This window comes from Suncus etruscus, chromosome 17 (assembly GCF_024139225.1).
Source record: "Suncus etruscus isolate mSunEtr1 chromosome 17, mSunEtr1.pri.cur, whole genome shotgun sequence".
Classification (NCBI taxonomy): domain Eukaryota; kingdom Metazoa; phylum Chordata; class Mammalia; order Eulipotyphla; family Soricidae; genus Suncus; species Suncus etruscus.
Genome location: NC_064864.1, coordinates 27,409,725 through 27,429,343, shown reverse-complemented (window position 1 = coordinate 27,429,343; position 19,619 = coordinate 27,409,725). Strand labels below are relative to the sequence as shown.

Sequence of the window (19,619 nt, the reverse complement as noted above, 5' to 3'; positions counted from 1 at the left end):
CATCCTAAGATTACTTAAGTAAATATAAGAATTGAGACCTAAAGGCAGTCTACCTATAAGCAACAGTCATATATATTATAATTTGTATACTAAAGAAAATAAGTTGCTATTTTGAATAAACCCCCTATTCAAATGGTATGCCTATGATTGTTTGAAAGATTACAGATCCACTCACCATTTGACTAAGACCTTTATTGTTTCAGAAGTGTAATATGTTATTTTTGAGTTGCTGTAATATTTGTCAAAAATACCAATTCTTATCTTACACTCATTAGAACATCCAAAAATAAATAATTTGCATCAAAAAATTCATGTCACAGAGTTAAATGACCCATTCAAGAGAAGAAAAAGTCTAATAGGGGAAACTAATAAAGCATTTCCATCATTACATTTCTGGATTGCTACAGCTCACCAGGAAAGTAATCATAAAAGGAAAATGTATATTTTCTCCTTTTATTACTTAAGTGTTTAATTATAGCACTTCATAAGGCTCAAAGTGTAAGCCACAAACAGGTTTTTGATAAAAGTGTCAAAACTAGAAGAGGCAAACATATTACATACATTTCAGTAAATATGCAAAGAAAAAACTCAGTGATTGTGAGCACTATGTGTATATTTGAGAATGCAATGGAAAACTCTGAGTTTATTTTGTTCTAGAAGATTGAAAAACAACATTTACATATACTGTATTAGCTCTATGTACATATATATTTTATGGCAAGAATAAGAAATAAATTAAATCAGAAATTTCTCCAGTGATTAACATTCTGGACTGTTCTAATATCATATAAATCAAGTGCCAAATAAGTCTACATCTACATTGTAAAGACAGCATCAAGAACAATGGGAGAATCAATCACCAGTAGCTTATTTATGCTTAACATGTTGAGCAAAGAAGAATTTGTTCCTAAACATTCCGACTCTCCCATTTATAGACATAATTCGATCAAAGCTATTAAAAAAAAGACTGCAGCTCTAATTTTTTCTCTCATCCCCTAGACATGAGGTTGCTTCAGCCCATCATGCATGTACTGTTTGGAAAGGAAACATTGCTTTTTTGTGTCTAGATAAATCTAAATAAAATTTTTAAAAAAAAGAAAGACTGCAAGTGACCTTTTACCTCTTCTGGTCAGTCTTTTTACCAAATCTCTATATACTTATGAATACCTAATTTCTGCATTCAAAAAATATGCAGGCAAAAGGAAGTTAGATTTTTATTTAAGTTAATTTTAAATTAAGTCTTAATTTAAGACTTAAATGCTTACATCTATTACACCATAGTTTCCACATTTACTGTAACATTTTATATTTACTTAAACATGAGAACTGGCAATGAGTCTGCTTACTTAAGAGAGAGCTAATGAATTTATTCTTCAGAAGGGAAAGCAAACCTGAAGCATCACACTATTGGAACATTTGAAACATGTTGACAAGTTCTGATCTTCTAAACTTCAAGAGCTGCAAATGAGGAAAACTAATGAGTATCAGTCCCTACTAAACAAGCAAGAGAGCTGATATTTAAAAAGTCAGAAATGGGATCACTTCACTTCTTTCTGCTGACTCCACCACTTGCTAGAATACTGGCAATTCGCATAAATATGTTCAATGTATCCATGTAGATTCCCAGCATCCTAAAAAAGAAAATTATGCCCATTAGATGTTAGGCGATTAACATCTCTCTCTTTCTTTTTGGTTTTTGGGTCACACCCGGCCGCGCTCAGGGGTTACTACTGGCTCTATGTTCAGAAATCGCCCCTGGCAGGCACCGGGGACCATATGGGATGCCAGGATTAGAACCACCATCCTTCTGCATGAAAGGCAAACACCTTACCTCCATGCTATCTCTCTGGCCCCGTGATTAACATTTCTTAATGTTTATCTTAATGTTAAGATATTTTGATAACTCCTCAAAGACATATAAAACAGAAATCAGAGTAAGATACAAGTCCTAAATTAGAAAACAATGAAGATTTTCTTCTAACAAGTTAACCCTTTAAATATAAAGTTGACATTCTATATGAATTTATTACCTTATGAAAACAATTGGTGAGAAGCAATGAAACAACAAAAATAAAACCAAAGAACTTACACCTTTAAAAAACTGTTACCACACCAGCTTGGCTTTTTAAAATAAATACCTCCTTCAATACCTGCTTGATCTCACATGAGAAAAAAAGAGAAATATTAAGCTTAATATGTCTTATAACCATTATATAGTTTCAGTTTTAAGGATCACGTTTTAAAAATTTAAGGCACAGACTGAAGAGATAGTGCCTGCCCAGCTGACGGGGGTCAATCCCCAGTACCCCACATAGTTCTGAGCCCAGCAGGATTGATCTGAGTGTACAGCCAAGAGGTAAGTCCTTAGAATCACTGGGTGTGGTCCAAAACCAAATAATAAGATAAAATATAAAAGACCTAGGACAATTCTTTAAATATTCTATTTTAATGGAAAGGCTAAGATATAAAGCTACACAACATCAGATATTACAGAAAGTTGAATATGTACAAAATAAAATTTTCACACTAAGTATTTGATTTGTTTTAAAATAAGCTTTCCTATTTCAATTACATTCTTTTCACCAATATGTATCTTGTCTTTAATTTTAAAGTTTGTCAAATCATTTAAAATTTTATTAATAAAAAAACAAAAATTTATTAATGCAGTTGGTCAAAGTTAAAGAAAACATGTGACTATCACTTACTTAAAACAGTAAAATTTGGGGCTAGAGTTAAAAGCACAGCAGTAGGGTATCTGTCTTGCAAGCAGCCAACCCAAGAGGGACCTGGCACCTTAGAGCCTGCCAGGAGTGATTTTTGAGTGCAGAGCCAAGAGTAACCCCTGAGCACGGGCAGGTGTGGCCCCAAAACAAAAAACAAAGAAAAGAAATACCCCCCCCTCAAAAAAGCAGTAAAATTTCCACAGACAAAGTACTTACACATCATATAGAAACAAAAGTAAAATGAAATTAACTCCATTGTTGTAGGCTTAATTCAAGCTAAATTGAAGTACAATAATATGAAAGATACTAAAACAGACACAAAGTAATACTAGTCAAATAGTGAGATAGATTTTTTTTTTATTTTTTTGGTTTTTGGGTCACACCTGGCAGCACTCAGGGGTTACTCATTGCTCTATGCTCAAAATCACCCCTGGCAGGCATGGGGGACCATATGGGACACAAAGTAATACTAGTGAAATAGTGAGATAGATTTTTTTTTATTTTTTTGGTTTTTGGGTCAACCTGGCAGCGCTCAGGGGTTACTCATTGCTCTATGCTCAGAAATCGCCCCTGGCAGGCATGGGGGAACATATGGAATATTGGGATTCGACCCACTGTCCTTCTGCAGGGAAGGCAAACACCTTACCTCCACGCTATCTCGCCGGCCCCAGTGAGATAGATTTAAGTGATCTAAGAAATGATGATTGTTGGCCATTACAAAAAGCCAAGGAATATGAAATAGACTCTCCCTTAGAATCTTCAGCTATGAGTGTGCTTTAAAATCTCCAATTTCCTTGGGCTCGGAGAGATAGCACAGCAGCGTTTGCCTTGCAAGCAGCGGATCCAGGACCAAAGGTGGTTGGTTCAAATCCCGGTGTCCCATATGGTCCCCCGTGCCTGCCAGGAGCTATTTCTGAGCAGACAGCCAGGAGTAACCCCCGAGCATCGCCGGGTGTGGCCCAAAAAACAAACAAAACAAACAAACAAAAAAAAAAACCCTCCAATTTCCATGAATGCCAGTATGCTATTTTAAACCACCCAGTTTCCTGTGGCCAGAACTGTACAGTGGATAAGGCACCTGTTTTGCATGCTGTTGACACAGGTTTGAACCATGGCACTCCATATGGTCCCCTGAGTATCACCAAGCATAAACCCTAAACACTCCTGGGTATGGCGGCTCAAAAGGTAAGAGCAAATAAACACCATTTTGACTTATGGTAGCCCTACAAAACTGTTATTAAAACAAGAATCATAACATCCAAAACAAAAAAGACCTTATAACAAAGACATACATTAGAGAATACTTACGAATTTATGGGATCATATTTTTGAGCTCCGTACATCGGTGTTATTTCTGCACGCTTGATTACTTTCTGAGTATCATAGAGAAGGAACATGCTGAAAAGAACTAAACCACCATAAACTGCCACTGAGTACAAAGTGGCACCAGCCATAGAAGTAGGTGGAAGAAACATAGATCCTGAAATTTAAAAAATTGGACAAAGTTTTTTAAAAAATGGATTTTTCTACAACTTATAATTAACATTCATTGAAAGACTATTTTGTACAATGCAATAAAAAAAAATCTGTAGGACTGAGGAGATAGCAAAGTGGACTGAAACTCCTATTTTGCATGGAGGCCCAAATACAACATCTCACAACACATGGTCCCCTAAGCACCACTGGGAGCAAAGAGTTGGTTAACAGCCCCTGGGTACAATCAAGAGTTGCCCCTGGGGCTGGAGAGATAGCATGGAGGTGGGGCATTTGCCTTGCATGCAGAAGGATGGTGGTTCAAATCACGACATCCCATATGGTACCGAGTCTGCCAGAATTGATTTCTGAGCATAGAGCCAGGAGTAACCCCTGAGCGCTGCCGGGTGTGACCCAAAAACCAAAAAAGAAAAAAAAAATGTTGCCCCCAGGAACAAAACAAAAAGTCTGTGCATATATTATCTAATATTTCATTCAAAACCTATGACCTCAATCCTCAAATAGGTCACTCAAGAGCTTTACAGGAAGGCACTTCCATTAGAGTAATTTTGAGTTCTCCAAATTAGCTTTCCCATTTTCTACTTATTAAAATCAAATAAAATGGCACACAATAGGCATAATACATGATTTAAATACAAAATCCAGTCAAGCTGGCATTTACTTCATATTTCAGAAATAAGATTTTACTCAGATAATACTGGTTACAATATTATGTACGTCCAAGTTAATTACCCATCCGTAAACACTGTATTATGATTCCATCTATAATGGACAGTTGATCCTACTGCTGGTTTCACCATTCTTCCCAACACCTATCTTTTAAGCAACTTAATAATGACTTTTAATAAATACTTTTCATTAGAATTGAGTACATCAAATGATCTTAGTATACCACAAACCAAAAACAAGTGTTAGAACACAGCAGCTTACCCAGCGAGGATGCAAAGACGACACCCAAGCCCACTCCTAGAGGAGCTCCCATATTTAGAAACTTCTCACTGGGTGCACACATGGCCACTGTGGAGAGGCCTCCCACAACACCTGCTGTGTACCATGCAGCTCTGAGGAGAAGCGGCCCTCCTAAAATGGTCAGAGGAGCAACCACTGCACCCATCACACCTGGGAAAAAAGCAAGTATAAATTACCAAAGGGAAAAGGGTATTATAAGTAACTCTCCATTTTAAACATAGTATACCTACTGTTATGTAGTCTGATTTAGTTAATTTTAGATTATCTTGTCCATGTTATAAAATACCAGCCCCCTCACCAAGTTCCAGAATGAAAATTTATGGCTACCCAAATTCTAAATCACAACCCTCATAGTATTATTCCTAGTCACTGTCACACTTCACAGATACTAACATTACATAGATTTTAGTCAACTTTGTCAAGTTCAATTTAGTTCATTATTTGAATATAAATTTACTACTAAAGTTTACAATATTCTCATATGTGCAAGGACTAAGGCAACAAAAATCAGTTAAAAAAAATACACGGTACTCGTCTTCTAATTCTTCCTTTCAATTTTTGTTGCTATTGTGATGACTGGGGGTCGTACCCTTGGCTATGAGGCCAGGTACTGCAATGGCAGTCCCAAGAGGACTGTGTTTAACAATATGGGGCAGTCTGGGAGTAGGAACAAAACTCATGGCTTCATGCTTACAAGACAATTTCTGGCACCCTTAGATTTTACTTAAAATATATAACAAACAACAGCAAACAAAGCAAAACAAAACATACAGACACAAAAGCACATTTCCAGGGGCCGGTGCGGTGACACAAGGGGTAAGGTGTCTGCCTTGCCTGCGCTAGTCTAGGAAGGACAGTTCGATCCCGATGGTCCCCCCAAGCCAGGAGTGATTTCTGAGCGTATAACCAGGAGTAACCCCTGAGTGTCACTGGGTATGGCCCCCAAACAACAAACAAACAAAAAAAAACACCCCACATTTCCAAAAATCTTTCTACTGGTGGAACCTCCCTAGTGATACTAGAAAGACCATGAGACACCAAGATTAAACCCCTGTACATGTCAGACATGTGCTCAAACTGAGCTATCTCTCTGTCCTGACTGGTTTCTCTCAGTGTTTCATACCAAAACTTTCACCACTTATTTTTTACGTTCTTCCTTCTCTCATTTATTTACTTATATTTAGAGAGAATTGAGAGCTTCTCCAAAGGCGGAGAACCCCTGTACACATACCAGCATGAAAGTATGAAAGTACACAACTCAAGAGGGGATATGTGGGCGACATGTACTAATGTGCAACATGTGCCCCTTCCTTCTCTTCTTCATTCTCAAAGTTTTACATTTTTTCCAAAGTACCCAGTAAGAACAACTCTCAAGAACCAGACGGGGAAGTCTGGGTTTGACTCCGGGCAGTGCATGATTCCCAGAGTACCACTGGTATCAACTCCTGAGCAATGCAGGGAGTAGCCTCTGAGTGCTGTTGAATATGACACCCTCAAATCAAAAGACTCTCAAAAAGATGTGGACCAGACTAGAAATCCTCCTGTAATCTAAAATACATTAAAAGGATATCTCTGCATATGCTAGATAAGAGGTAATACTGAAGATTCATAGTTTTAGTTTCAGAACCATTAATTTTTCAGGTCAAAGATCTACCAATAGCAACAGTAAAAGGCAGAAAATTTGTTTTTTAAAAAAGAAATAAATCATGTACATATCATTTACAAATGTGCTCAGTCACCAAAAATGCTAGTATCCAGAATTGCCTATTAAGAATTTAAAGTTAGGGCCCGGAGAGATAGCGCAGCGGCGTTTGCTTGCAAGCAGCCAATCCAGGACCAAAGGTGGTTGGTTCGAATCCCGGTGTCCCATATGGTCCCCTGTGCCTGCCAGGGGCTATTTCTGAGCAGACAGCCAGGAGGAACCCCTGAGCACTGCCGGGTGTGACCCAAAAACTAAAAAAAAAAAAAAAGAATTTAAAGTTAGAACATACCAGAATGTAGTAACCAAGCAAGATGCTTTGCGCCTGGGCTGCTTTCATATGGTATTGATCGCACCAGCATTCCAGCTCCAATCATGGCTGCAAATGTTGCACCAATTGCCTGAAAAACATAAAATGGTTACGAGAAGCTAATTCTTAGACAACAGCAAAGGAGAAACTGGCCAGTTTAAATTCAGTTAATACTGCCGATGAACTTTTCTTTTGTTTTGTGGCCACACCCAGCAACACTCAGGGGTTACTCCTGGCTTTGCACTCAGAAAACTCTCCAAGCAGGTTCAGGAACAATATGGGATGCCGGGAATCAAACCCGGGTTGGTCCCAGATCGTCTGAATGCAAGGCAAATGACCTCCTGCTGTGCCCCCACCTCCAAAACTTTTAGTTTTGGGTCATACCTGCTGATGCTTAAGAGTTTACTCCTGGCTTTATATTCAGAACTACTCCTGGTGGTGCTCTAGGAACCAAATGGGATGCTGGGCATAGGACCCAGGGTGAGTCACATGGGAAGCAAGAGCCCTATTTATTAAACTAGTGTTCTGGCCTTTTCAATGAATTGTTTTAAAATTTGAATAAACCGAATTCTGCATTTTTTTTTAACACAGTAAAGGCCTTGCATTTATGTCAGTTTGGGTCAAATTAGCAAGAATGCCCCCTACTGTCACTTGTAAAGTTCTGCAGGTAACAAAGTATATGACGATGCTTTCTGATAACGTTTTTAATAAAAAATCTTATTCTTGGTGCCAGAGGGATAGTATAATTGGTAAGGTGCTAGCCTTACCACCCTTTCCCCACAAATAGAAAGAAATGAAGACCCTGCATTCTTATCTTTCATGATGACTCACTCTTGTAATATTTAAGTATTCTACATGTATAACAAAGAAGAAATGTGTATAAAGAGGATAAAGGAAAAGAAAAAGTTAAAATTCATGAAATTTAAAGAAGAAAATGAAAACTCGTACTCCTTGGACGGAATCAGACAGCTACATTTTGCTTGACTACAGCCCCTGCTTAGGCAATCTTCTTGCTAGACAAAAAATATTCCCTTCCTAAATGTCTTTTTCATACTTCAGACCTCAATTACCTTGATATGATATTAACAGGCCAATGAAAACACCACTAATGACCACTGTTTCTCCTTGTTTCATAAACTTACAACCAATCTTGTATTAAAAAAAAATGTTGGGGGCTGGAGAGATAGTAAAGTGGTAAGGCATTTGCCTTGCATGCAGAAGAACAGTGGTTCAAATCCCAGCATCCCATATAGTCCCCTGAGCCTGCCGGGGGCGATTTCTGAGCGTAGAGCCAGGAATAACCCCTGAGCGCTGCTGCCAGGTGTGACCCAAAAACCAAAAAAAAAAAATTTTTTTTGTTTTTAGTCAGACTAATAGCAAAGTAGAGAGGACATCTGCCTTGCAAGCAGCCAACCTGACCAAGTACTAGCCCAAGCAAACCATATGGCACCACCAGGGCTAACTTCTGAGCAGAGAGCCAGGAGAAACACCTGAGCGCCTCAGGATTTGGTTAAAAAAAAAAAAAAAATTAAACACCTCTTAAATTAAACACCTCTTAAAGGAAGTTCTTGGCCAAGAGAAAGAATTTTAGACTAACTTCCTACTTTTTACAGCAAATCCTTTACAGCTATTACAAGTTCATCTCTGGATACTATTAAAATTTACTATACACATCACATCAGAAATATTCTTCAGTATTTAACAAAATAATGCTCAAATATATGGCTTCAAAAATATCTAGAAGTTATATAAGCTCAAGAAATTAATAGTGACAACTCTATTCTGCTTTTACTATTAAAGCTTTTTTTTAGTCACAGGCAATTTCTCTGCATGGTGGCTTTTAGCAAATTGTTGCCAAATACAGGCTGTTTGCTATCAGCTGTTATGTAAGTAGTATGCTACTTAGTTTGGTTTCCAACCCTTTTGATATTATCAAACTATGCTGTCAATAAAAAAGAGTAAGATTTAGACTTCATACTGGCAATACTGCACTAATTTAGTCATTAACAAAAATGTTTTCTACAGTTCGGTATTCTTTCCATTTGATACACTTCTCCAACTATTTTTCCTTTACTATTTTTATATTTAGTGGAAAAGCAAAGCAATAAAAATTGACTTACCACCCAAGAGCCTCTCAACATGAAGCTCATCAGGACAGGAGTTCTGCTCACTGCCATAGCAGACAAAGCTGTTAAGCCAATACTTCCTGCTAAGTACATATAGGTAGAATGAATTCTATCCTTCACATACTGAGGCCAAATTCTGTAAGAAACACAACATAGTTAATATGTAGAATTGAAGACATAAATTTTGAACTCTCTATTAGTTAGAAGATACTAAAAAAAATAACTTCAAAAATGGGGCTGGAGAGATAGCATGGAGGTAAGGCGTTTGCCCTACATGCAGAAGGTCATTGGTTTGAATTCTGGCATCCCATATGGTCCCCTGAGCCTGCCAGCAGCAATTTCTGAGCATAGAGCCAGGAGTAACCCCTGAGCACTGCTGAGTGTGACCCCCCAAAAAAGAAAATCACTTCAAATAATAAAAATTATTCACTTTATTCTAGAAATAATGCTTATCTTGTAGTTATAAAACTTCAATAACATAGAACACAGAAGCACTTCTCCTATCTATAAACACTTAAAAAAGGCTTAAACAGAGAGCCTTGATAAAGATTTTATTTAGATTTGTATATATGCAAAGTAAGCAAGAAATTTTACTGTATTCATGTATATACTTTTCTTTTTTTGCAACATCGAGTGGTCAAGGCCAAGAACTCATACATGCAAGACAAATAAGTGCTCGGCTACTAAGCACCCCCAAAGATTCTCATGATTAATTTCTATGCAGTTGGAAGACTAAGCATAAAGCATTTCAAAAAGGACAAAGATGAAGCATTGGATACAATTTACTTACACAGCCTTTTCAAGAGCTCCAATCTCATTAGACATTCCCAAGCCATAGTAGCACAGCGCTCCAAGACCAACAGCAGCCCCTCCAGCAATAAACCATCTTCCCATTTGATCAACTGTGGAAAGCCGAAGGAGTATTAATATTGTCATGTCCACTTAAAGTACGAGAGTGAAGTTCCTCATAGTACTTATGAGGAAAAAAAAATCTATTTTATTTCTTCACAAGAGCCATTACTGGTATATGTGAAAATATAAAAATGGCTTCAAAATAAAGGAACTAGTTAAATAAAAGTGCCAAGGGAACAAAGGTAGGCAAATCAATACAAAAAGCATCAGACTTGAACAACTTTTTATTTTGCTCTACTAAATTTTAAGGAAACAGTAAATGTATAGATGTGGAGTCTTGGATGAAAGCTATTTTACTAGTAAGAGGTGAAGATGAGTGTTGCCATTAAAATGCTGCTAACAAATACGGAGACTATTATGTTGAGTAAAATAAGAGGGGGAGAGAGATACACACAGAATAGTCTCACTCATTTGTGGGATTTAAGAAAAATAAAAGACAGTATAATAATAATATCCAGACACAATAAAGATGAGTGCCAGAAGGACCAGCTCATGCTATGAAGCTTATTACAAAGAGTGGTAAGTGCATTTAGAAAAATAACTACACTAACAGCTACCATGACAATAATTGAGAGAAGACATGCAGGGAATGAGGGGGAAGTAAAAAAGGAGGGAGACAATGGTGGTATGAAAGTTGCAGTGGTGAAGGGGACGTGCATTTTATGGCTGAAACCCAATGACGAATATGTTTATAACCATGGTGCTTAAATAAATTACATAAAAAATGCTAAAAATTGATAATGGGAATAAGGAAAAAGGACATTGATAAAAATGTAATCCGTGAGGATGTAGCAACATAGAGAAGATGCTTTTAAGTGTATTAAGAAACATCTGTTCTAATTTGGGAAGATATTCATAAAAATATATCCATTCATCACTTTATTCATTTATTCATCAAAAATAGTTATTAAGCTGTCACTGTATGATACAATTTGTTTTCTAGAGCTGACATACGAAAAAACTTCCTGACATAAAGTAATCAGTAATTTCTTCCAACACATCCGATAGTGCCATTTTCCAAGTTTAAGGAACAGTAATGCTCTTTGGCTTTTCAAAGATCACTACACATATAAAGCTGAAATCTATAGTGTGCACCAAAGCTAACTTTATTAATATATTCCCTTCCTGAGAAACAATTAAAAGAACCTTTTTTTGAAAACCTAGATTTCTACTACTGATTTAAATCATTTGATGCATCTTCAAATGAATTTATCTTCTTTGTGTTAACTTTAATAGTTTAAGTTATTTTTAATAGTTATGGTGCTATGAAATGATCCTTAAATGCTAATAAAATAATTAGAAGAGTAGAATTTGTTTGCAAGAAATTACTAGGAACCACTGCACCCAATACATAGTACCACAGTACCAATATCAATCTTTTCTGAGTTATCATCACATACTTGAGAATGTGGAAAAACTGCATTTTTTTTTTTAATCCCCATAAAATGCACACAAAACTTTGTGTATATACATACCTTTGAGAGGCTATTAATGAACTTTATTTTGGGGGAGGAATGAGATACTACATTGGGTTGTGAGCAGAGATCACTCCTTCCAGGACTTGGGAGACCTCATATGTGTTGCTGGGGATCAAACCTGAGTTGGCCATGTGCAATTAATCGACTTAAAACATATACATTTATTTTTTGTAAAATAAGAAAATGCAACCTACTTTTAAAAAACTTTTCCATTGATGGTTCAAATGCTGCCTCTTTGAGCTCTTGGCCAGTTTTTCCACGCCGGGTTCCAAATCTCGTCTTTGTGGCATAATCCTAAAATATAGATACATATTAAAAAAAGATATACAAGAAACAGAATGGTAACAAAATGAAGGAATTTGTTTTATCAGAAAAAACTACAGAGTAATGTTGGTACTTTATATAAATGTAATTTCACCATCAAATGTGTTAGCCTATCTAAACACTTTACATATATTACCCATGCTCTAGCTTCAATGCGATTCATTAAGTTTTACAATTGTTTATTTCATGAGCCACACATCTTATTTAAATCTGTAGAATTATACTGTAAATACTTGCTAAAAATATAAATTCAGGAATAGTGACTTGTTTTTTCACAGTAAATGAGATCAAAAAAGTTCTTAAAAAGGGCTGGAGAGATAGTATAATAGGTAGGGAACACAGCCAACCCGGGTTGGAGTAACCCCTGAGCACTACCAGGTGTGGCCCCCGAAAAGCAAACAAAAAAATGTTGGAGAGATAGTACTGCAAGTAGGGCGCTTATCTTTCACTTCAACCAAGGTTTAATCCCCAACATCCCATATAGTCTTATGAGCACCACCAGAAATGATTCATAAGTGCAATTAGGAGTAAACCCTGAGCATAACTGGGAGTGGCCCCAAAACCAAACAAAAAAAGCTCTGAATATGAAGCAAAAGGAGAGGTTCTAGGTCTATTTTAGTTAATTTTCAACAGTAGAACTGTTGTTTTAAGAGGGAGGAAATAAAGACCTCTTTAGGGCCTGAGATAACTCAATGGGCTGGAGCATTTGCTCTGCATGCCTTTTCAATCCTTGGCACTGCATGATCATGAATACTGCCAGAACAAGTGCTGAGCACTGTGTTGGGAGTAGCCCTCTAGCACTAATGGTGTGTCCCTGAAACCAAACCAGAAAGTGTTTCTTCTAGCATATGCATTTTACCTTATATATTTTCCATTTAAAATCAATAGCATTCTATTTTGAGTGCTACAGGAGAAAGCTATTATAAAAAAAACTGGACTCTAACCTGACAAAGATCATTTTACCATTCTCTAAACAGGAGTTCCATAACTTAAAAAAAATTTACTGGCCAAATGGTTATTTTCCTGGTTTAAGCTTTTAAACTGTAGGCACCACTCTCTGTACTAAAATAGAGCTCTCAATTCTTCACCAATTAGTTTAAAAAGAAATACCAAGATGAATAAGAAATGGAACTTTTTCTCTTTCATGTGTATAAGAATAGAAATGAATGATACAAAATGAATGGGGATAAATAGCTGCTCTGAGACATTTTTAAGCCTAACTGCTTTAGTGAATCACTAATAGTGATAGTGAAGGACCTTCAGTCTATAAAATTCTTCCAGGAAGAGGGAGAGAGGAAAGAGGGGAGAGGTGGAGGAGGGTGGAAGGGAGAGAGAGAGAGACACTGACAGACAGATACAAAACACTGATTATTTTTACCCGGCTGGGTGTTAAACGCCATTGATGCTTTGTGATGGAATTCTTCCAAACAGGAGAGGCCTGGGTGAAGGTTGGATGGAAAACCCTGGAAGGTAGTGTCCTGAGACACACAAGTCTTGCTGCCAGCATGGTGGTGCTCCTGGTTTACCAAGCAGATCTGAAATGCTAGGACAGGGGAAAAAAATAAAACCTCAAATTTAGTCAACTGTGGAAAAGATACAAAGGACCTAAAGTTAAAAAAACAGTGCCCCAAAACACAACACAGATAAGGCACCTGCATTTCTATGCTCATTGTAGCACTACTCACAATAGGCAGAATCTGGAAGCAATCAAAAGTGCTCACAAACAGATGAGTGGCTAAGGATACTGTGGTTTATCTACACAATGGAAAACTATGCAGGTGTTAGGAAAAATGAAATCTGCTTATACGGATATGGAAGAGTATTATGCTAGTGAAATGAGTCAGAGGGAGACGTATAGACACAGAATGATCACTCATTCGTGGGATATATATAAACAGCATAGCAATAAAACCTAAAGGAAACGGAGATGAGGGCCAAGAGGACCAGTCTATGTTAGAAAGCTTGCTATATATAGTTCTCTCTCTCTCTCTCTCTCTCTCTCTCTCTCTCTCTCTCTCTCTCTCTCTCTCTCTCTCTCTCTATATATATATATATATATATATATATATATATAAATATATAGCTAGGGAATGCAATTAGGACAGAGACAGGACCACTATGCCAATGATAGTTGGAAATGATCACTCTGGACAAGATCTGGGTGCTGAAAGGAGCTAAAGAATATATACATGGTACCGTTCAGTAACAATATTGCAAATTATGGGGTGGGGGAAGAGATGCAAACCGGAGAAGGGGTAGATGGACATTGGCAGACTGTATGACTGAAAATCATGAATGACTTTTTTTGGAGGGGGGCTTTGCCTTTATGCTCAGAAATTACTCAGGTCAAGCTCCAGGGAGTCAGCAGATGGCAGATGAACCGTGTTAGTGATGTGCAAAATAAATGCCCTATGTAGGGTGCTAGAGCTCTAGCCCCAAACATGAACTTTGTAAAAAAAAAAAATCATTATTAATTCAGCTTTCCCCTTATAATAACTCCACCACACATTTTATAATAGGCTACCAAACTGAGATTCCAACAATTATTCAGGAAATCATTTCCAAAGTAACACAGAAAATTCTTTCCATAAAAATCAATCTGGTCACTATCATACTTTTCAATATTAACAATACAGATCCAACTTCATTATCCTGTCAATATCTTCGGAGAATTATAGCACTTGTGAGATATTTTACGGATGTGGTTTTGACAAGCGAATGCTCCCTCTCATCTATGAAGCCACAGGCAAAAGAACCTGAGAACTGAGCTGGTAGGGACAGGGTCCAGAGACAAAGGGGGTGGGGGGAGTAAACATTCTGAAAGTGTGGGGCTAATAAATGTAACAGCATTTCGGCACAAAACGCTACCAGTCACAGTATTAGAAATCAGTGTCTCAAATACATTTAAAAAAAAAAAAGATGGGACAGAGCGACAGCCAGGAGTGGGCTTTTTGTCTTATAATCGGTGACCTGGGTTTGATCCCAACTGTCCCAAGATGGCCAGGAGTAATCAACCTCTGAGTACCGTTTGGCCCACAAACAAACAAACAAACAAATTTGCATCAGTCTTCAGAAATCAGAAAGATATACAGCACAGCGGGAAGGTTATTTGCCTTATGTAGTGGACCCTGGATTCGATCCTGGCATTTGATTATGGTCTCCCGAGCTGCCAGAAGTAAATTTCTGAGCACCAATGCCAGGAGTTACCCTTGAGCGCCACCGGGTGTGACCCAAAATCCAAAATAAAAGTAGATCGCCACTCACCTTACATTTTACTCAATCATGTTTGAAAGTCATGTGTAGTTAATATTAAATCATGTTAATACGTTCAATTTTCAAATAAACAAATGCCTACATGTTTTGAATTTTGCATCTACCTATACAAACACTGCAACATTGCAGTAGTGCCATTCTTGTTTAGTTCGGAATATTTTGGGGTCTAGAAACAAAACTCAATTAAATGAAAACAAAAATTTAAAAAGTAGACTGACAGGCCTTACTTGGGTTCTCACACTCCAAAAAAGAAAGGGGAGTAAAAAAAAAAAAAAAAAAAACACATTTGCAGAGGGACCTTCCACCGCCCTAAAACAAACCCCTAAACTAGGCCCAACCTCAAAAATCACCCTTCGGGGCACACTTCCAGGTTGCGCAAGCCGCTGAGCTGGTGTCCTTTGGAAGCAGCCTTAGTCCTTGCAGTCCTTGCACACCGTTACATCACCCCGAAACTCCCCCTACCCCCCCAAATCGGGCAACCCTCAGAGTGGCCTCCATGTCCCCTGGCTCCTGCCACAGGGAGGCCCTAAGTGGCCTTTCCAGCCTCTCGTCTAGACCTCTGAGACTCGGGGGGCCGCCAAGAGCACGGGGTCCCCGTCCAGAGCCGCCCCCCGAGCGAACCCCAAAAGTCACCCCCAAATCAAGGCCCACCTACCTACCTACCTACCTCTATACGTGTAGGGCCAGGGCCACAGGCGCCCCTTTTAGGCCCAGGGCATGTGCGGGGATGACTCAACACCTCGCAGCCACTCGGGGAGACGAGGGCCACGAGTGAGGGTCACCCCAACTTTTCCCCCCAGATCCCCCAATCCCCACCGCCCCCTAACAGCAAGTCACCCCAAAACGTAGGCCCTGACGTGCCCAAGCCAGGTTGTGACGCAGTCTGGGATGCCACACCGAGCGGCCTCGCCGGGTCCCCGCTCACAAACAGAATCATTCCTTGCAGGACACCCCAGTACAAAACCGTACCTCGGTCCCCGGTCACCCCCTAACTTTAGTTCTCTCTTCTTCCGGGCTAGGGGGAAAAGTGGACGCGCGCTTTGCCCAGAGGTCCTAGCTCACCTTAAGCGTCTCCGACGCACGCAGCTGTTTCCGTGACGGCGTGACGTCATATCCGCCTCCGCACTATGGCTAGCCAATCAGGAGCAGGTTTCTGATGAACGGGTGGGCGCAGAAGGGTAAAGGGGCGGGATTAGTGAAAGGGCGTTTCCGGAACGTCTCCAAATCCATTTTGGTTATGGGCAGACGTAGCTTTTCCGCCATGTTAGCTGTGGGCAAAAGAACTTGTCTCATCAGTTTCGTACTATACAAAAATTATCTAGACATTAGAGAATAGGTGAGATTTTATGAAAATTACTCATTTTTTCGCTCTATTCTTTCTCAAAAAAGTAATGGGAAACAATCTACCAAATTGGGTGTTTCCTAGGGAGCCAACCATTTCTTGATTTTTTTTTTATTTTGCTTTGTGAACATCCAAGAACCCACTTTCAAACCAACATATCTTTGTAGGATGAGACGGATTCAACCAGTTCTGTCTTTCATTTTTCTCTGATGAGGTTTATCATTTTTAATCCCTTTCTAATTGTTTGGTTACACTTCCCCTTCACTTCTCTCTCTTCTCTTCTCTCCTCTCTCCTTTCCTCTCCTTTCCTCTCCTCTTCTCTCCTCTTTTCTCTCTCTCTCTCTCTCTCTCTCTCTCTCTCTCTCTCTCTCTCTCTCTCTCTCTCTCTCTCTCTCTCTCTCTCTCTCTCTCTCTCTGTCTCTCTCTCTCTCTGTATCTCTCTCTCCCCCCACCCCCCACACCATCACTCTTGTTCCATTTCTTTCATTTACCCTTTAAACAGATATTTTAACTGAAGGCTTCCACAAATGAACAAAGCAGGTCATGAAATAGCTTAACACAAAAGCATCCATCTTGTGTTCAGACCACAGTGTTTTTTTTTTTTTTCTGCCAAAGCTCCTTACAGATGTCCTGTGTTTGTGACCAGTGATGGACACTGCTTGGGGGACGTGACAATTGAATCTGTAATCTCTGTGTAAAATAATCAGTCAAGACCAGTGGCAGGGACTTCCTTAAAACCTTACTAATCAGTAGGACTAAAGATGGGGCTTTGAGGCCTGAAAGAGAGGAGTGGGTAGGGCTTTTTTACTTTGCAGGACCTAATGGGGTTCAATCCTAAGCATCCCATTTGGCCTCCCGAGCCTGCTAGAGTAATTTCCATTTCAGAGCCAGGAGTAAGCCATAAGCTCTGCTGGGTGTGGCCTCTAAACAAACAAAAAACAAAACCAAGTAAAGACAGGGCTTTTTCTGATTGCTAAAATAACCACATTTCCTACTATTGTGACCGTGTGTTCTGCTTATCTGTTTGCCCATTTGCTCCAGAAAGATGTATTCCACTCTGAAAAGCTTGGAAGAACTTTGATGGGGCTGCATGATTTGGGTCTGGTACCCTGTGCAGTCTCCTGATAATAAAACTCCTTGAAATTCTTAAACATTTTCAGGACTCTTGAATCTCTCTGTGTGATCCCATACAGTAGTACTACTGATGTTTGTGCAAAATAAAGTCCTTGCCTTACAGTGTTGACTTTCCCTCGAGGACCAGTAATTGACATGTTTGATACAGGTAAGTACTTTAAAGAAAAATAAAGGCCCTAGTGGGATGGTAAATTGATGAAATGGTGTCTGTACCTTCCTAATCATGTGCTAACAGATTTCTGATAACTAACCAACCATGTATATTTTGACAAAGGTTTGTAGGTTTTGCTGTTTGTTTTTGTTTGTTTTCGGGCCACACACTCTGTTCAGGGACCACTCCTGGGCAGCTCAGTAGTAAATGGGCTGCCAGAGATCAAACCCTGTTTGGGCTCTGCAATGAAAGTACTTAATGTGCTATACTATCTCTTGGTCCCAAAGGTTTGTGTTTTATGTAAGAAATCAGCACAGTTCTTACTTCTATACATTAAAAATGAAATAAAAACTCTGTAAGAAAGATCTGGCACTTAAGATTGTAAACAGAAATTTAGATCAATTCAATCTTACTTCTCAATCTTGGACCCAATTTGATTTGCTAGTTATTAGGTTTTTTTGTTTAACTCCCTCTGAGATGTTTTCTCCCTAAGAGTGTTTATTACCAGCAACGTGAAATGATTCACACTGGGTCATTATTTCACAACAGCATAAATAAATTAGCACAAAATGAGTCAAAGACTTGAATGTTAAATTAAAATCACAAAAGATACTGAAGAAAACATAGGCAATGCTCCATGATATTGACTTCGACCTCTAGAGAAGCAAAGAAATAAACGAGATTATATAAAACAAAACTACAGTGCAGGAAAATATCATTAAAACATTGAGGCATGGGGCAGAATAACAGCATAGCAGACAGGGCCTTTGCACATGGTCAACAAAGATTTGAGCCTTGTATAGTCTTCCATGCACTGCCAGGAGTAATTCCTGAATGCAGAGCTAGGGATATCTCCTGAGCATTGCCATGTGTGGCCCCAAAATAAAAAAAAAGAGGGGGCCGAGAGAGATAGCACAGCGGCATTTGCCTTGCAAGCAGCCGATCCAGGACCAAAGGTGGTTGGTTCAAATCCCGGTGTCCCATATGGTCCCCCGTGCCTGCCAGGAGTTATTTCTGAGCAGACAGCCAGGAGTAACCCCTGAGTATCACCGGGTGTGGCCCCCCAAAAAACAACAACAACAACAACAACAAAAAACAAAAAAAAAACAAAAAAAGAATAACATTGAGGAATTTTTTTTTTTTTTTTTTTTTTTTGGTTTTTGGGCCACACCCGTTTGACGCTCAGGGGTTACTCCTGGCTATGTGCTCAGAAATCGCCCCTGGCTTGGGGGGACCATATGGGACGCCGGGGGATCGAACCGTGGTCCTTCCTTGGCTAGCGCTTGCAAGGCAGACACCTTACCTCCAGCGCCACCTACCCGGCCCCAACATTGAGGAATCTTAATGAATGTTGAATTTAGATAAATATCTTAGAAAGGGCTAATTGCCTTGCACTTGGCTGACAGGGCTCAGCAGCAGATATGGTCCTCTGGGGACCTTGCCAGGAGTGACACCTGTGAACCCAGCATTTGTGTCCCCAAAACCAAAAACAAAAAGGGCTGAAGCAACAATTGCTCTTGATAGAAAGATGAAAATTTATATACTATTGGTGAGATGGTAAATTGTCTCAGTCTCTATGGAAAATAGTTCAAACATTTCTCCAAATATTCAGAATATATGTACCATATGACTCAGCAATTCCACTCCAAAGTTATCTACTCAAATAACACAAAAATCCTAATTT

General features: G+C 38.9%; 1 protein-coding gene across 2 annotated transcripts; it reads right to left on the bottom strand.

Annotated features, from left to right (window-relative positions):
- Positions 1 to 1,212: 1,212 nt before the first annotated feature.
- Positions 1,213 to 16,393, bottom strand: GHITM (growth hormone inducible transmembrane protein). 2 transcript variants are annotated; one of them, XM_049790716.1, is made up of 9 exons: positions 16,371 to 16,393; positions 13,414 to 13,578; positions 11,906 to 12,005; positions 10,112 to 10,223; positions 9,316 to 9,457; positions 7,178 to 7,286; positions 5,148 to 5,336; positions 4,032 to 4,203; positions 1,213 to 1,631 (listed from the first exon to the last, which is right to left on the bottom strand). In XM_049790716.1, exons 2-9 carry the CDS (start codon positions 13,540 to 13,542, stop codon positions 1,544 to 1,546), a joined length of 1,041 nt encoding a protein of 346 aa, XP_049646673.1. In that variant the 5' UTR covers positions 13,543 to 13,578; positions 16,371 to 16,393; the 3' UTR covers positions 1,213 to 1,543. The 2 variants fall into 2 exon arrangements, with proteins under 2 accessions (XP_049646673.1, XP_049646672.1); XM_049790715.1 differs by lacking the exon at positions 16,371 to 16,393 and adding an exon at positions 16,278 to 16,356.
- Positions 16,394 to 19,619: the final 3,226 nt, after the last annotated feature.